Source organism: Aquarana catesbeiana, linkage group LG04 (genome assembly GCF_042186555.1).
Source record: "Aquarana catesbeiana isolate 2022-GZ linkage group LG04, ASM4218655v1, whole genome shotgun sequence".
Taxonomy (NCBI): Eukaryota; Metazoa; Chordata; class Amphibia; order Anura; family Ranidae; genus Aquarana; species Aquarana catesbeiana.
Window position 1 is genome coordinate 201,669,121 of NC_133327.1, and position 18,664 is coordinate 201,687,784.

At 43.8% G+C, this 18,664-nt stretch overlaps 1 protein-coding gene across 5 annotated transcripts in view; it reads right to left on the reverse strand.

Moving 5' to 3' along the window:
* Window positions 1-18,664, reverse strand: part of IFT80 (intraflagellar transport 80) — a 204,193-nt gene that overhangs the window by 147,464 nt on the left and 38,065 nt on the right. For 2 of the 5 annotated variants that reach the window (XM_073626107.1, XM_073626108.1), the window contains exons 6-9: window positions 14,693-14,761; window positions 6,121-6,230; window positions 4,016-4,105; window positions 2,190-2,327 (exon numbers count right to left, since the gene is read on the reverse strand). In XM_073626107.1, coding sequence (XP_073482208.1) covers window positions 2,190-2,327; window positions 4,016-4,105; window positions 6,121-6,230; window positions 14,693-14,761 — 407 coding nt within the window. The remainder of the gene's footprint in view (window positions 1-2,189; window positions 2,328-4,015; window positions 4,106-6,120; window positions 6,231-14,692; window positions 14,762-18,664) is intronic. The other 3 variants (XM_073626109.1, XM_073626110.1, XM_073626112.1) reach the window with 3 other exon arrangements.

Consider the following 18,664-nt stretch of genomic DNA (forward strand, 5'->3'; position numbering starts at 1 on the left):
ATTCTGCCAGCAAAGTTCGGTGGAGCATACACACGGTCGCATTTTCCGACCAAAAGCTCTCATCAGTCTTTTGCTGACCGAATTTCCGATCGTGTGTACGCGGAATTAGTGTTTGCTTTTAGCGAAGAAAAAGGCTGTTGCAATGGAGAGCCGTGTCTGCCTGCTAAATCTCCGCAATAAAATGTTACTGGATGCATTTCCCAATAGTCCAGGGATATCCAGCTCAGTTTTCTATGTGCCTACTGTCAATTTTTTCTGTAGACAGCCGTATATCCCTAGGTTGCTTAATTATCATAAAGTTGTATCCCTCAATAGACTGTACAAATGATAAGCTGCTGTGATCAAAGATTCAACTAACACTAATAATCAAAACGAATGCTGACACTTGATTCTCAACTTAAAATATCCTTTGCTTTTGTATGTGTAACGGGTGTCTCTATAACCCGCAATCCCGCCTTGCTGCCCAGAACAATGTACACAGATTTTCCAGCTTGAGTTAGGGAGAGCCACCTGCTGGCAGCTGTAAGGGGGATTTCCCCCCCCCCTCCCCCCCTCTTCCAGTTTTCACTGACTGAGTTAATGTAATATGAGCTGACACACACAGAGCTCTGCATTAAGTGGCCTCTCTTGTGCCCCTATTGGCCGGAAGAGGAAAACCAATTGAAAGCAATGTTACAACAGCCAATGGAAGAGATTGTACTAAACGGCAGAGAGCGCAGCAATGGATTCTGAGACATGCAGTTCCCACAAAAAAACGGCCCCATAGACTGGTATACGGGGAGAATTACACAAACCCCATGATGCTTTGCTGACAGGAAAGTAAAAGACCCCATTTTGTATCCTGAGGTAAAGTTCAGTCAGCCTTGAGGAAGGGAAGAGACCAGACCTGAGGGAGAGGTGATGTCTCTCAGATGATCTCCCTGCGCTATTCAGGCCTCCCTCGTAAGCTGGGACGTCCAGCCTGAGAGAGGGGGATCCCAGGTGAATATTGAGGCGCATCTCCACCAACGGTGAACCATTCCAGTGTGAGGGGACCAGTTGGGTTGCCATGAAAGCCTGCCTATTCCAGGACATTCGTTTGGGCCCTGATCCTAGGATTTGGCAACAGGGCATTTCTGCCCATCTGCAGGGAACAGAGACACTGCACTACAGGAAGAGTTATTTGAACACTGTATACAAACATCATTGCCGGTAGTCATCTTGCTGACACTTGTAGTACTACAGGGATAAAGGATAAGGCTATCCATTTCTGGGACACTGTATACAGACATCATTGTTCTCTCACCTTTTTGAACAAAATCCTGCCTGTTTCACTTGATAATCTGGGCCAGTTATATTGTTTGCCCTGCAACCCAGGAGTTAAAGTGCACCAACGAAAGTGCCTAGCTGAAGACACCAAAGCTTATCTTTGCATCAAAAAGGACTGAAGCTGTTAGGGCCATACGGATCCACACACACATATCCAGGGCTCTGCATATGTATTGGGTGTGTGGGACAGTTTATCTAAAAAGTTAAGCCATTACTTGCTGACTTGAATGGGTGTATAAAGTTGGGCCTGTGGTGTCAGGGGACAGTAGAGAGAGGCCTGACAAAGGGAGTCCTTCCTCTGCTCTCCTCCTGCCTGGACTCAAAGAGCCAACCTGAGTAAAGGCAACCAATCTAATTTGAAGAGCCATATTGTGCTTTATTTTCCATTCGAGTGCACCTTTGCTCTTGGTGACATTCTAGTGTTTGAAATCCCCTGAAAGCAGCCTGAGAGCTATATTGCTCTTAAATCTCAGTTATTACTCTCTATGATGATTACTCGAATATATATTGTTATGGTCTGGTATCCTTCCACAGAAATATTGCAGTAAAGATAATTTCTGTGTTTTATCATAACCTGTGTGTTTCTCATTGGTCATTTCACTTACACTATTGCCAGGTGTGCCAGAGGGGGCTGAGACTGCTATTGGGCTTGAGAGGCAGAGTAACGGCCTGTACTAACTTAGCAGCTCCTACGGGGGTATCGTTACATATGCATGTACAATCATATCTTTATTTATAATATAATAAAAGATAGTAAACAGATATCCTTTGCATTCTAGTATAGGTCACAACCATGCAGTAAACTTACACCATGCCTGAAGGAAATAGACACAGGCTTCTTTTCATTAGGTGGCCAGCATATTTTTAGAAGGCTTACTTACTCCAGTTTTGTCACACAGTCGGAGTGTATGGAAGGAGCCAACAGCAAACAGATCTCCATCAGGTGCCCAGGAAACAGATGTAATTGGGTACTCATGGGATGGTGAGCTGTACAAGAGTCGTCCATAACTATCCCAAACCTGAAAGGTATTTTTCATGGACAAATATTTAATCGGATTAAAGAAAAACAGATAGAAAATATAATTTGTAGTATTCTGATTCTCTACAGTACAGCCTTACATTGCAAGAATAGCTGTGCATCCTGTTACAGGCAATCCCCGGGTTACAAACAAGATAGTGTCTGTAAGTTTGTTCTTAAGCTGAATCTGTTTGTAAGTCAGAACACATACATTTTTTTAAGTGTAGCTCCAGCCAAAAAAACTATTTTTAAGCTTTTTGGATAGCATAGGGAAGAATCAACACCCCTGTAACATTTGTTTTGCTGTATGTGCCCCTGTTCTGAAGCTTTCACCTCACTTTCTGTCAAAATGACAATTGAATTTTGAAAATTTTGGGTTGTTGTGGAAACAAGCCTTGGTGATAAAACATCAGTGGAGGTACCTTTTCCCATAATAACTCTTACAGGAGTGAATTCCCCTTCCTTGGGGTAGATTTCCTCTCACTTCCTGTTGTCTCCCACTGTTTGTAAGTTGGATGTTTGTAACTAGGGGACTGCCTGTACTTACATATATACTCTCACCCTGTCAGAGTAGACATGCAGGCTCAGTGTGGGGGTTTGAAACATCACAAAACCTGTTTTTCTGTTGCTCCAGCTCAGCGCTGAAAACAGAAACATTTTGCAAGCTGTTGGAAGGAAAACTTAAGCCAGCCAAAGACCATCAGAATGCATCGTGATCAGGCCAGGCAGGCTCGATTGATCAAATTGGGTACAACTACCCCGTCGGATTTTATATACGATTATTGCTAGCGGCTGTTATAGCCACTAGCAATAATCATTGTATTCTCCCGGCGGGGATGGCTTCCCTCGCCAGAAAAACACAATGGCTCCACGGTCGGGATTCTCCTGTCAACACTGACTGTGTTGATGGGGGAATCAAGCGATTTTCTTTCCGGTTTTGTTATTTAACCATTGTGATAGTGTCTGCTATCTCCACGTGGCTAAGGCAGAGACACTTCTCGCTAAAGCAGAGACATTTCTCGCTTTTTTCCTGAGTGGAAGGTAACGCTGGACAAACAGCTATCTCTGAGAGGTAAACCTGACTTTTATACTCTGCTGTACCTACAAAGTCACACTGTGAAACTAGTTTTATGAGTGGAAGTCTTTTCACAGAAGGGAAAGCTGAGCAAAGGAACAAGGTGGCAAGGTGATTGTTGGGAACACATTGTCATAGTAGGAAATTTTAATAGTGTGGCTCTAGAATTAAGTACACCTTGTTGCACAAGATATGCTAATGATCATTTATCCAAAAATAATTGTTTTGATCCATGGAACTATGATTATTATTTTCCAAACAACAAAAGACACTGTAGGGACAGCCAGATAATTGTAAACTCACTCACCCAATGGCCATATACTAATGCAAGCATTACACAAATCTTCAAAGCAAATGATACGACAGAGTAAGACACAGAACATCTCTGTCATGAGGTCTCCCCAATACAGCAGCCTGGCACTTGGATCTATTCAGCCCCACCTATTATTCATTTGTCACATATGCTGTGCTCAGTTGTCAGTACATCTTAGCTCTAGATCTAAATAATGCAGACTGGCTTTTGGCTTTAGCTAGTTAGACCTAATTTAGCTTTCAGTTTATGTTGAGGAAAGCTAAACAATCTGTGCAATCGGATATTTGACATTGTGCATTACCTTATATTTACAATCTTCCCCAGCTGATAAAATGAGGTCATTGATAGGATTCCAGTCAACCTTTAAAATAACACCATCATGGGCTTTCCACTGCAACACAGAAAGGAAAATGCTAACAGAAACCTGCAGGTAAAATGTGAAACCAACTGTGTGAAGGTCCAAGGAAGAACATAGTTAATTTAAAGCAGACACTGCAGTAAAATGCTAGGTCTGTTTGGATTGCCAGGCCCCCCTTCTCCTTTATAAATTACTTGGTATAGTAGATGCAAAATGTACCTTAAAATTCTTTCCTCTGAGAATGTTTCTGGGAAATGAAGAGCAGGCTACATCTTGTGTAAAGACATTCGAGGCCATTGCAAATGCACCTTCTCACAAGATTTCAACTGTTCTGTATTACCCTAGATCTAGCTGGAAGTGCAAAATCGTCCTCCCTAGGTGCTACAGGCAAAAGATGAGTGGGAGGCAAGTACAAACACCAACTATCTTTAGAGGTACATTTTACAGCTACTAATAGTAGGTTATCTGTGAAAGGAAGGAGGCTCAGACAGTGTAAGTGTACCTTTATTTTAGGCTAAACAAAGATGAAGGTGACCAGGTTCTAATTTCGGCTGGTTCAGCAGGGACCAGCTGAGATTCGAATCATGTATGACCAGGCTGACTGTGCCCAAATTGATTGATCAATCAACTTGTGTACAACCAGCATGTGAGATACCTGCACAATTGTGAGGGCATTTACATCTCTAAATCTGCATATGTACAGGGTTTATCAGGACATCGTAAAATTCTGAACTACAGGACCCCTTTCTATTTTATGATCAGCTCTCAAAGGACAACAAAAAAGGAATATATGCTTTTGCACACGTGCTGAATTTACCTGGATATATTACAAGATGAAAGTGTGTTAAAAAAATCTATGTATTCTTCACAGCAAACCTACACCATATACGTTTGGGAAAACCTGGAACAGTTACACTCTATTTTGTGTACCATTTACAGGGGGTCCCCGGGTTACAAACAAGATAGGGACTTTAGGTTTGTTCTTAAGTTGAATCTGTTTGTAAGTCGGAACAGGTACATTTTTTAAGTGTAGCTCCAGCCAAAAAATCTATTTTTAAGTTTTGTAGATAGCATAGGGAAGGGTTATCACCCCAGTAACATTTGTTTTGCTGTCTGTGCCCCTGTTCAGAAGATTTCACCTCACTTTCTGTCCCAATGACAATTGGATTTTGAAAATTTGGGGTTATTAGGGAAATAAGGATTGGTGATAAAGCATCAGTGGAGACACCCTTTACCCATATTAACTCTTACAGGAGTGAATTTCCCTTCCTAGGGGTAGATTTCCTCTCACTTCCTGTTGTCTCCCTCTGTTTGTAAGTAGGAGTCGTTTGTAAGTCGGATGTTTGTAAGTAGGGGACCCCCTGTATAGGATTCTCTATTCTGAACGTTTTCCATTAATGGAAACACAGAGTGGACAATTTCACAGATGTGCATCTCAACATGGGAATGTAAAAAAATATCAGTTTTACTTGCTCCTTTTTTTAGTTATTTTTTTAGTGTATTACACTTTTAAAGTAAAATAAAACACACAAAACAATATCATATTTATGAACTCCAGGCAAACAGCTAAGAAGTGAAATGGACTTTTGCATATTGATATTTAAATTTACGTCATTCTTTTTTTTATGGTGTTACCAATATCCAGCTATCTGTGCAGTGTTGGGGAGTTTGAGAGATGGCTGGAAATATGAACAAAATGTCAGCTATGCCCATCCTTCAATTATATGGTACCAGTGGTTACTGGAGACAACCATCATGCTAGGCAAGACGTGTAATTTTCAAACAATCATTTCATATATTTTTCTGTCATTTTGTCCTGAAAGGATTAAAATATGTTTACATTTCCTATAGTTTAGGTAAGTAATGATGAACCTTGACCCCAGATGTTTTGGAACTACATTTACCATAATGCTCATGCACTCTGCAGTGTACTTGAGTATCATGTGAAATGTATTTCCAAAACATCTGGGGTGCCAAGGTTCGCCATCACTGGTTTAGGTTCTATTATCTTCCTGTAAGGGATTTAAGAAACTGATGTAATCAGGTACCTGTAAAACCTTGGAACTTGGCTGCAGTGGCTTAATGATAAGCTGTTTTCCAAGTGGGTAGAGAACTTTCTCCGAATCTGGGCCCCAGGCAATGGAGTATATTGGTAAACCTATAAAAGCATGATATAATTCAGAAAATGTATACTATGCATGTAATTACAATCTATGCAATTATAAAAAAATGGACCACCATTGTAAATCATAAGGAACTACTGCTGTAATAAAAAAGATGAAAAAGATTTAAAAAATGCTATTAGGTAAAAAGCGTAGGCATCCATACACTAGGCAGAAACTAATACTCTGCTTTTGTGGCAGAATCCCAGCTGTTGTGGCAGGCAAAGTCTTTTCCTGCATGCTGCACATTCCTATTGACCAGCATTGCAGTCCATTATAGTTAGGCCAAATTACAAAATAGGTGTGTGTGGGGGGGGGGGGGGAATCTTGTCATGATAATAACATGGCACTATCCTCTATAATATCAAATAGAATAATAGAAAACTTCCCATGTACCCCCAAAAGGGATAGTGGAAAAAGGGAATGCCAAAGCACAAATCAAAAAGAAATCACCCATAAAATCACCTACCCACCTATCCTCTTTTATGAGTGTTTAGATACATGTTTTCTATACCAGATTGTAGCCGACGATACATGTTTTAATGTTTTGCTGATTTTAATGTGGAAGTACAAAAATTACAATTTTATGATTTCCTTTTAATTTATGTTTTGGCACATTAAAATTCCCTATCCCTTTTGGAGGTACATGGGAAGATTCTATTTTTCTATAGTTAGGAAACGTGTTGGAGACTGGAAATAACAAGCTCAGAAACTACTTGGAAGTGTTGGAGCTCTTGCTATTAGAAACCGTCTGGCAACTGGCAGTAAAATGTCAGGGTATTAGAGGCTACTGCAGGTTTGTGCAGGCAGCTTTAGGCTCCCTGTACACTAGAAGCCAATAAACTTGAGTTTATGAACTTTTGGTGTTTTTTTGCCAAAGCTCCTAAACTCAACTCCATAGAAGCCTATGTGTCCATGTACACATAGGCTTTTAGGATAGTTTAATAGCAGCTGCAGTTAGGGGAGGTTCATCCTCCCCTAACCTCCCTCTCCTGAATGCGGAAGATTTGGGTTAAGGATAGGAATGTTTTGACTGCCTGCTGCAAAACGCAAAAAATTGCGGTAAAATTGCAGCGCGATTCTGCCACATTTTGCATTTTTCCATGGCTACTTGCTCAAAGTAGCTCAAGTGTACATGAAGCCTTAGGACTCTTTCACACTGACGATCCGTTCAGGTCCGCCTGTCAGTTTTTTAGGTGGACCTGAATGGACCCTCCATAGATCTCTATGGAGCGTCGGATGTCAGCGGTGACATGTCCGCTGACATCCGACCCGCTCCGATCCGAAAAAGTGTAACGGAGGAAAAACCTACTTTTCCATCCGTTTTCGGATAGGATTGGGTGACGACGGACTCTACGGTCCGTCATCATCCGACCCCCCATAGGGGTGAGTGGCGCTCTGTCAGTGTGCAGCGACGGACCTGTCATCTGCCTGCTCAGCGGGGATCGGCAGAGCGATCCCCCGCTGAGCAGAGTGGGCTCCGTACACAGACACGTCCGTGTGAAGGAGCCCTTAGTGTTGAGTTTAGGAGCTATGGGCAATTTTTTTTGCCCTAGCTCCTAAACTCAACTCCATAAAACCCTATGTGTCCTTGTACACAATAGGATTTTTATAACAGCTTACCTGTAAAATCCTTTTCTTTGAAGTATGTCACGGGACACAGAGCCATAGTAGTTACTACGTGGGTTATATGCCACCTTCAGGTGATGGACACTGGCACGCCCCAAGACAAAAAGTGCACTCCCTAAATAACCCCTCCCACTGCTGGGAGTACCTCAGTTTTGTAGCAAAGCAATACACGTGTATACCAAGAAGGGAGGGACCTCTGTGTCCCGTGATATACTTCAAAGAAAAGGATGTTATAGGTAAGCTGTTATAAAAATCCTATTTTCTTATCGTACATCACGGGACACAGAGCCATAGTAGTTAAAATGTGGGATGTCCCATAGCAATGCCAACTGAAGGGAGAGAGACACAACAAAAGTAGGGCACTAAGACTAGAGGACTTATACTGCAGCCTACAGTACACTGCGCCCAAAGGCGATATCCTCATTACCTTTTACATCTACTTGATAGAATCTGGTAAATGTATGGACTGAAGACCAAGTTGCGGCCTTGCAGATCTGAGCCATGGAGGCTTGGTGATGCTCTGCCCAAGAAGCACTAACAGCATTGGTGGCATGCGCTTTAATATGAAAAGGAAGAATTTTCCTTTTTAAACCATAAGCTTGAACAATCACTTGGCGTATCAATTTAGAAATAGTAGATTTCGACGCTGCCTGTCCTCTTTTAGGACCGTCTGGCAACACAAACAAAACATCTGTTTTACAAATCTGAGCGGTCACTTTCAAATAGACCTTGACCGCTCTCACCACATCAAGAGAATGTAGTGATTTTTCTTCCACAGAACGAGGTTCTGGAAAAAATGAAGGTAGAACAATATCCTGGTTTAAATGAAAACCTGACACAACCTTTGGTAGGAAATTAGGATGAGGCCGCAATACAACCTTATCCTTATGAATAATCAAAAATGGCTCTTTACAAGAAAGAGCAGCCAACTCTGATACTCTTCTTGCAGAAGATATAGCAACCAAGAAAATTATTTTCCTCATCAAGAGGACCAAGGGAATATCTCGAAGTGGCTCCAAAGGCTGTTTTTGTAAAGCCGACAGGACTGAATTTAAAGTCCCAAGGGTTCACGGGTGACCTAACTGGGGGGTTATTCCGTGATACCCCCTGAATAAAGTTACGAACCAGAGAGTGTAAAGCAAGTGGTCGGTGAAAAAAATACCGATAAGGCTGACACCTGGCCCTTGATAGTACTCAAGACCAGCTTAATTTCTAATCCCATCTGTAGGAACTCAAGGATCCTACCTATGACATATTTTCTGGGGTGCCAACCCCTGGATTCACACCAGGAGACATATGTCTTCCAGACTCTATAGTATATGACACTGGAGGCTGGCTTCCTAGCATTAACCAAAGTAGAAACTACTGAAGCTGATAGCCCACGGTCCTTTACAATGTGGGTCTCGATAGCCAAACCGTTAAATTTAGCATTTGTAAGGTAGGATGGAATACCGGACCTTGCGAGAGAAGGTCTGGCCACAGTGGTAGGGTCTAACGGTCCCCTACCGCCATCTTTATGATCTCGGCAAACCAAGATCACCCGGGCCACCAGAATCATCTCCTTCCCTTCTTGCTTGATCCTGCGAAGAAGATGCGGAAGCAGCAGAACAGGAGGGAAGGCATAGATCAGTGAAAACTGATACCACAGAAAGACCAAGGCATCTGTTCCATATGCCATCAGATCCCTTGTCCTTGACACAAAGTTGTCAATCTTGTTGTTGAACCTGGACGCAAACAGATCCACGTCCGGAACTCCATTTTTGACATATTGAAAGAAAGATGTCGGGATGAAGGGACCATTCTCCCGGGAACAATTGTTGGCGACTTAAGTAGTCCGCCTGCCAATTCTCTATCCCTGGAATGAAAATTGCTGATAGGCAAGGAATGTTGTTTTTTGCCCAAGAAAGAATATGATTCACCTCTTTCTGGGCCACATGACTTCTCGTGCCCCCTTGGTGATTGATATAGGCCACCGCTGTGACATTGTCGGATTGGATTCTGACAGGACAATTCCGTAGTCTGAACGTCCAGGCCTCCAGGGCCAGGCGTACTGCCCGAATCTCTAGAATATTGATGGGCATGGTCATCTCCGATTTGGATCATTTTCCTTGGACAGATGCTTCTTCCAGGACTGCTCCACAGCCCAGAAGGCTGGCATCTGTTGTTACCACCTTCCAGGTAACTGGTAGAAAGGATTTCCCTTTTTGAAGATTCTTGGATATCAACCACCAGTTGAGGCTCTGACGCACATTGGGGGATAAACGCATTGGGAAGTCCAGAGCTTGGACCTTCTTGTTCCAAGTTGACAGGATATTGTTTTGTAGCAGTCTTGAATGAAACTGCGCATAATGAACGGCCTTGAAAGAAGCCACCATCTTTCTCAACAATTTCATGCAAGTCGAATAGAAGGATTCTTCTTTGTTTTGACCAACTGAATCAGTTCCTTTATGGAACTGATCTTTTCCTGGGGCAAAAACACCCTCTTCTGAGCTGTATCTATGATCAGCCCCAAGTACTGTAATCTCCTTGATGGTTTTAAGGAGGATTTCTCTAGGTTGAGAATCCAACCTAGGTATTCCAGGTAGCTGACTACGGTGACCAAAGTTTGGTTTAAGCGGATACCGATTGATCTATCAAGAGTAGATCGTCTAAGTAGGCTAGTATCGTTATACCTTGAGCCCTTAGCCTGGCTAAAGGAGGAGCCAGGACCTTTTTAAACACTCAAGGTGCAGTAGCTTGACCAAAAGGCAGAGCTACAAACTGGAAATTAAGATTTTCCACCTCGAAGCGTAGAAATTTCTGGTGAGCGGGGAAAATCTGTACATGGAGATAAGCATCCTTGATGTCGAGTGACGAAAGAAGTTCTCCCCCTTGTAGGATGGAGACAACTGATCGGATTTACTCCATGCGAAAAGAACAGATATTCAAAAACCGGTTTAGATCTTTGAGATCCAAAATGGGTCTGACATCCCCATTTGGTTTTGGAACCGTGAACAGGTTTGAATAAAACCCCAAACCTTGCTCTTCCAATGGGACCACCAATATCACTCTTTGAGACAAGAGATGATCCAAAGCTAGAAAGAGAGACTTTTTAACTGGATCTCTGGGAACGTTTGATCTGAGCAAAGGAGGAGATGGGAACTCTCGGAACGATAGTTTGTAACCTAGAGGAATTGAGGAAGCCACCCATCTGGCTTGACATTGTTCCTGCCAGACCTTTGAAAACTGTAAAAGCCTTCCCCCCACTTGAGTGATCAGGGGCGCCCCTTCATAAGGAGGCTTTAGTATTCTGTTTTGTGGGTTTCTTCCCCAGGTCCTTTTTTGGCCCTGGGACTGACCCTGAGGTTTACCTCTTGAACCTAACGGTGTAGGCCGTCGTGACTGCCTGGAGGCTGATGCCTCTGGCACTGGGGAAGAAGCACGCTTAAAAGAAAAATGCTTAAACTTCTTCTTAACCAGTAAAAGGGAACTTTTCCCATTAGAAATTCTTTGGATATACTTATCCAGATCATCTCCAAACAACCGTCCACCATGAAAAGGGAAACTGGCCAAGAGCTTTTTGAATGGCGCTTCGGCTGACCAAATTTTCAACCATAGGATTCTACGCACATGTACCAGCCCTAGCATGAGCCGTGAGGCCTGGAGAATAGAATCTTTCATAGCATCTACTGTAAAACACTTCTTATCAGGAATAACTTTGAGTACCTCTATAAACTGGTCCTTTAAGGACTGAGATACTCCGATCACTGCCAGAGCAGGTTGGACGACTGAACCTGCGAGCAAAATATAGTTTTTAAAAAGGAACTCCAACTTATCCGTTGGATCCTTTAAAATATGAGCATGGTCTACTGGACAAGTCAGGTTTTTATCTACAGAGGATATAGCAGCGTCAATTGGTGGAATTCCCCATTTCTTATAAAACTCTTCCTCCATAGGATAAAGTATTAAAAACTTTTTCTGAGGAAAAAACGGTTTATCTGGGTGCTCCCACTCAGAATACATTAGCTTCCTTAGCCATGAATGGATAGGAAAAGAATGAATAGATTGGGGAGGCTTTAGTGAACCCAAACCAGAAGTGGGCTCATCGACTGACTGCGTTATTGGCAGTAAAAATGTGGCGTGGACCAATTCAGTGAGAGACTGTACCAACAATCTTTCCTGCGAACCTGACACTTCCGTATCAGGTTTTTCGGAAGAGGAGACTTCAGCCTCTTCCTGGTCCTTTGAAAGAAATTCGTCATCTCTCTCTCCTTGTTCCTCAGCAAGAGGGTCCTGAGCAATGGACGGGGACCTGCTGCGCTTAGTCCTACTCTGGGATGCAATTAAAGCATCAATTTTTTGCTCCAAGCATAAAATGGTTGAAGAAAAAAACCTCCTTAGTAATATACACAGGGGCTGCAGTGTTAAGAGCAGCTGCAACACTTGCCCCTCCTGATGGCTCACTCTGACCAGCCATATTACTCTCAGGTGAGGATGCCATCTTTACTGGGATGGATCTAGGCTTCCGTGTGACTGTAGCAGTCCTTCTAGAGCCCTTTTTTAGGTGTTTTTCACCCCCCTTCCGACCATAGCCCGATGCACAAAGCAGAAGTACTACCAGAAGGAATGCATCCACTGCTTGAGCAATAGTCCAGCCCTGTCGCTGCTATTAAAGCTCAGCCTGGTGAAGTAGTAAATGTGTCAAAAGGAATGCCCGTGTCACCAAACCTCTTATATGCCACCTTTGCTCTTGTGTCCCTCCAGTAGCATGTAACAGCACAAATGGTGCCTTTTAAAACATACCTTCCTGCGCTGGACGTTGGAGGATGCCAACACCGCACTAAGCCCTGCCCCCCCCTCACCTACTTTTTTTTTTTTTAAAAAGAGCTCTTTCCCGCGCGAGTGCGGGCTCCTGATCCTATGGGTTCCACAGGGAGGAAAGGAGGAATGGCGAGGGGGAGTCTGGAAGCCGCCAAGCGGCATGCCATTTGCGCCCCTTTATTTTTTCAAATTTCTTGTGTCGCTCTTTCCCCGAGAAGAGGGGAAGAGAAAAACAGCACAGGGGGGCGTCTGGTGGGGAGAGGGAACCCCCCCAGACTTACCGGAGGTCTACTGCTTGGACGGAAGAAGAAGAAACTACTGCTTCCTAGACACAACGTGGGCTTTCTGAGAAGCATGAGACAGTAAGTGCTGAATACAGCCCCCAGTGGTGAATGAATTAATGAATGAATGAGTGACTTGTATATCGCTACCTATGCGAACTGAATCGCCTCAGGGCGCTTTTGCCGCCAGTGTCCATCTGCGGTATCCCGACACGCTTACAAACACATACACAATACACATATTTGGCCAATTTTTTTGACAGGATCTAATTAACCTACCAGCATGTCTTTGGAGTGGTGTATACTCCAAAATACTTTGGAGTATGTGGTGACACATAGGCATGACAACACTTACTAAATTTAAAGGAGTCAACCATAAGAAAAATTTTAAAAAATCTCTTCGAAAACCCCACTGACCTTTCCCGCCGCAGGGTTTTCTGTGGTAAACCAACAGACCCAATCTTCAACCTTCACGGTGGGTTCCGATAAACCTTCAGGAGCTGGGGATCTTCGAGGAAACCCACAATCCTGGACCTGTAATAGCACCACTGCCAGTAAAAACGTTATGGCCTTAATACCAAAAGTACTGGATCCCGGGGTCCAGCTCTCTAAAGAGAAGCATTACAGGTAAGACCTCGTTTCTTCGGATACCAGGCCTGGGTACCATTAAATTCGACCAAAAAGACAGTTTGAATGGATCCGGCTGCATGGCTAGTCCCAGCAAGGATTGCTCCAGTGGAGCTCAGCACAGCACATCTTTACTCGTGACCAACACCTGAGGTACTCCCAACACTTTTTGTGCACTTTTTGTCTTATGCCCCGTACACACGGTCGGATTTTCCAATGGAAAATGTGTGATAGGACCTTGTTGTCGGAAATTCCGACCGTGTGTAGGCTCCATCACACATTTTCCATCGGATTTTCCAACACACAAAGTTTGAGAGCAGGATATAAAATTTTCTGAAAACAAAATCCGTTGTCGGAAATTCCGATCGTGTGTACACAAATCCGACGGACAAAGTGTCACGCATGCTCAGAATAAATAAAGAGATGAAAGCTATTGGCCACTGCCCCGTTTATAGTCCCGACGTACGTGTTTTACGTCACCACGTTTAGAACGATCGGATTTTCCGACAACTTTATGTGACCGTGTGTATGCAAGACAAGTTTGAGCCAACATCCGTCGAAGAAATCCTAGGATTTTGTTGTCGGAATGTCCGAACAAATTCCGACCGTGTGTACGGGGCATTAGGGCGTGCCAGTGTCCATCACCTGAAGGTAGCCTATAACCCACATAGTAACTACCATGGCTCTGTGTCCCGTGATGTACGATAAGAAATAGGGTTTTATCAGAGTTTAGGTGCTGCTGCAGTTAGGAGAGCTTCAACCTTCCTCAACGCAGAAGAATCGCGTTCAGGATAGGAACGTTTTGACCGCCGGCCGCAAAACACAGCAAAATCGTGATTTTACTGCAATTTTGCGTTTTCCCACGGCTGGTAGTCAAAGTAGGCTATGTGTACAGTCTTTTGCTGTTCCAGTCACATAAAAATGAGGGGAGTTTCTAATGGGAACACAGTTTCATGTAATAAAACAGACCTTTGGGAAAAAAAAAAAAAAAAAGAAAGGGGGACAGACAAATTTGTGTTTTCTATTCTATTTTGAAAACAATATTTTTTATGCCCCATTTAATTTAACACAAGTGTCTACATGTTTGTCTACAACTATGTATGTGAAATTGGACCACTTGCCATTCTGTGCCAATGTAGATCTCAGCATTCCACTTCGCGACCAAATCTTTACATGTCCATCTTCACCAACTGCAGAAATGTATACAACTTTTGGTTATGAACTTTTTTTTTTTTTTTTCCAAATTCTTTATTTGTATAACTAAAGCATCCAACAAAGCAGTGCAATACAAAACAGTAGTGGCGTCTCACAAAGAGTAAGCAAAAGAAAAAAACATACAAGATGATGTTAGGGCACATATAGAGAACATAGAATACCAAAAATGCCAAATGAATAACATTTACTGAACATACATGTAAGCAAAAGAGATCTTGTTAAATGTGAAGAGGCCCAACCTATGTTGCTAGTAATCTTATGAGTATGGAGAATTTCCTAAAATACAGACCAAAAGCTGCGTAGGCCTAAGGACTGAAAACATGATCTCTAAGGTCAAGGAGGCTTGGTTACTAATTTATATGCATCTAGTTGCTTCGTTTGTACAGGAAAAAGTCACCACAGAGCAGCACAGTGTAACATCAAAACAAAACAGATTTCTTTACAGCAAAAATGATCTTTTAACTATTTTTTTTATTTTTTGTTTTGCAATGTACTCAGGTGGTAATCTTAGAACTGTATCCAAAGCAAACTTTTTTTTAGATTTCCATATGTGTCCCAGTTTTCACTAGAATTATGCCCTGTACACATGACCGGTTTTGCGGTCAGTATAAACTCTTAAGGTTTTTAAGACGGAGTTCCGACGGAATTCCACTCAAGCTGTCTTGCATACACATGGTCACACCAAATTCCGACCGTCCAGAACACGGTGACGTACAACACGTATGACGGGACTAGAAAATGGAAGTTCAATAGCCGTAGCCAATAGCTTCCGTCTCCTACTTACTTCAGAGCATGCGTCGTTTTGGTGCGTCAGAACAGCATACAGACGAGCGTTTTTGCTGATAGTAATTTGTTTCGTCGGAAAAATATAGAACATGTTCTCTAAGTCTGTCTGAATTTTCAACAGAAAAAGTCCGATTGGGGCATACACACGGTTGGAATATACGATGAAAAGCTCCCATCGGACTCTTTCTGTCGGAAATTCCGCTCATGTGTACGCGGCATTAGAATAGAGGTGATATCAATAGGGAAAGGAGTTGCAGTGACAAAAAAAAAAAAAAAAAAAAAAAAAAAAGCATAAAAGTGGATTTTCCTTACTTTAAAAGCTATTTTCTCTCACTTTCCGTTGTGTTGATGGGACGAAAAGTTAAGGAAAAACCTACAGATGGCAAAAACCTGACAGGACTTTATAAAAAGAGTCTGCAGTTTGCTCGAAGGAAGAAAGACCTTCGCCCTTGCAGAGTCCAGAATCAACCCCAAGTACTGCGTTGGGTCAGGAGTAACACAGACTTCTGGAGATTCAACACCCAGCCGAACTCTTGTAAGGTCTGCATGGTGATCGCCACATCGTCTCTCAGTTCTGAGGCTGAAGCCGCTCTCAGGAGGAGATTGTGCAGGTAACCCATTATCGCGATCCCTAGCTGTCTCAGCAACACCAGAGCCGGAGCCAGCACCTTGGTAAGAACCCTTGGCGCTGATGCCAGGCCAAAGGGAAGTGCCACAAATTGATAGTGCGTGTCCCCGACCGCAAAGCGCAGGAACCTCTGGTGCCTGACGCAGATGGGACATGCAAGTACGCGTCCTTGATGTCCAAGGAGGCCAGGAAAACCCCGATGAAGCGCAGCCACCATGAAACGAACAGACTCTATCCTGAACCTCCGCACCCTCACAAAACAATTGAGGGCCTTGAGATCCAGGATCGGACGGACCCCTTCTTTCTTTGGAACTACGAACAGATTGGAGTAGAACCCCCGAAACCTTTCCGAACCTGGTACAGGAACTATCACCCCCCCCCCCCGCAGTAACAAGTCCTGTACCGCTGCAGACGAGACGGGAGACGATGAAGATTGGAGGAAAAAAACCTGTCTGGCGGAGAAGAAACTGTGGAAGAAAAGTACTTTTCCCCCCAGTGATGTCCTTAATGATGTCGTCCAGAGAAGCTCCAAATAGCCTCCCACCCTGGAAAGGCAATTCCGCCAGAGCTTTCTTAGATGTCTGGTCCGCCGACCAACACTTGAGCCAAAGTAGCCGGCGCAGAACTATGGCCGACACAGAGACCCTTGAAAATAACGGGGCTGTATCTAGGGCCGCATCACAGACATACTTAAGTCCCTGCACCAACTGGTCTGCCAGTTCCACACAGACTGGGGAAGCTTGCTCATTACTCAACTCGCGGTGTAATAACTTCGCCCATTAAGTAAGTGTCTGCGACACCAGAGCCGTGGCTAGCACCGGACGAAGGGCCGACCCCGCCATCATAAACAGACCGAGCAACCGCCTCCGCCTTTGTCGGCAGGACCCTTAAAAAAGGGGACCCTTCCACTGGAATCATGGTCTAATGTCTGAGGTTACTTTAAACCCCCACAGAGCCGGTTTAATCTCTTGCTTAGTCCTGATAAACTCTCTAGGGGGTGCTGTATCAGAAGGAATAGTAATACATCTTTCATACAACATACAACAAGCCTGTATGTGAATGTCCCTTCCACTGGCAGCCCTCTGTTTTTAAAGTAAATTGTTAGACAGGATCAAATTGGTTGTTTTGCAGGCTGGCTGGTAAGTGTGCTGGGAAATCTTTTGTTTGTGGTGTGCATTGCCCTTCCATGTGCACCTTACTGCAAAGGCTAGTTAGAGGTTGGGGTGGTTGCCATTTTTTTGTACAGTTGGTTGAATTGGGTTCGGGGATGCACTGGATGCCTTCGCTGCCATTGTGCTTTTGCTGGGCACCACCTGAGTCCCTGTGCCTTTAAGTTGAAGTGGGCTTTTTCCAGGCACACCTGCCCTTGATCTATCTACTGCTATATGTGCTCCTATTTAAGACACACTGAAAATGACAGAGTTAGAACTGCAGTACACAGAGGAGCATTGACGTGGGCACTGCAGCTTACGCATATATATGCAAATGTGTTCAAACAAAACTCTTTGTTTTTAAAGTAAACTGTTGGGGTCAATTTGGATGTTTTGCAGGCTGGCTGGTAAGTGTGCTGGGAAACAATAGGATTTTTATAACAGCTTACCTGTAAAATCCTTTTCTTGAAGTACATCATGGGACACAGAGCCTTAAGTAATTACTTAACCAGTTGCCGACCGCCTAACGCAGATATACTGAGGCAGAATGGCACGGGCAGGCAAAATCACGTACCTGGTACGTGATCTGCCTCCCGCGGGCGGGGGTCCGACCGGACACCCCCCCCCCGGTGCCCGAGGCGGTCGGCTTCTGTCTGGGAGCGATGAGAGGTGAGGGGGAGACCATCCATTCGTGCCCCCCCCCCTCGCGATTGCTCCCAGCCAATGAGATTCTTCCTCTGCTGCTGTATGGTAAACAGCAGCAGAGGAAGAATTTTTTTTTTTTCTGATTACTGCATTGGTGTCAGTTTGTGACAGTTAGTGTGGTAGGGCAGTTAGTGTTAGCCCCCTTTAGGTCTAGGATACCCCCCTAACCCCCCCCAATAAAGTTTTAACCCCTTGATCACCCCCCGTCGCCAGTGTCACTAAGCGATCGTTTTTCTGTTCGCTGTATTAGTGTCACTGGTGACGCCAGTTAGGGAGGTAAATATATAGGTTCGCCGTCAGCGTTTTATAGAGTCAGGGACCACCATATACTACCGAATAAAGGTTTTAACCCCCTAATTGCCCCCTAGTTAACCCTTTCACCAGTGATCACCGTATAACTTTTACGGGTGACACTGGTTAGTTTATTTTTTATAGCGTCAGGGCACCCGCCGTTTATTACCTAATAAAGGTTTAGCCCCCTGATCGCCCGGCGGTGATATAACTTAGGTTTTAGGGTCAGATAGGGTCTGCGTCGCCCCAGGCAGCGTCAGGTTAGTGCCAGTAGTGCCAACACCCACGCACGCACCATACACCTCCCTTAGTGGTAT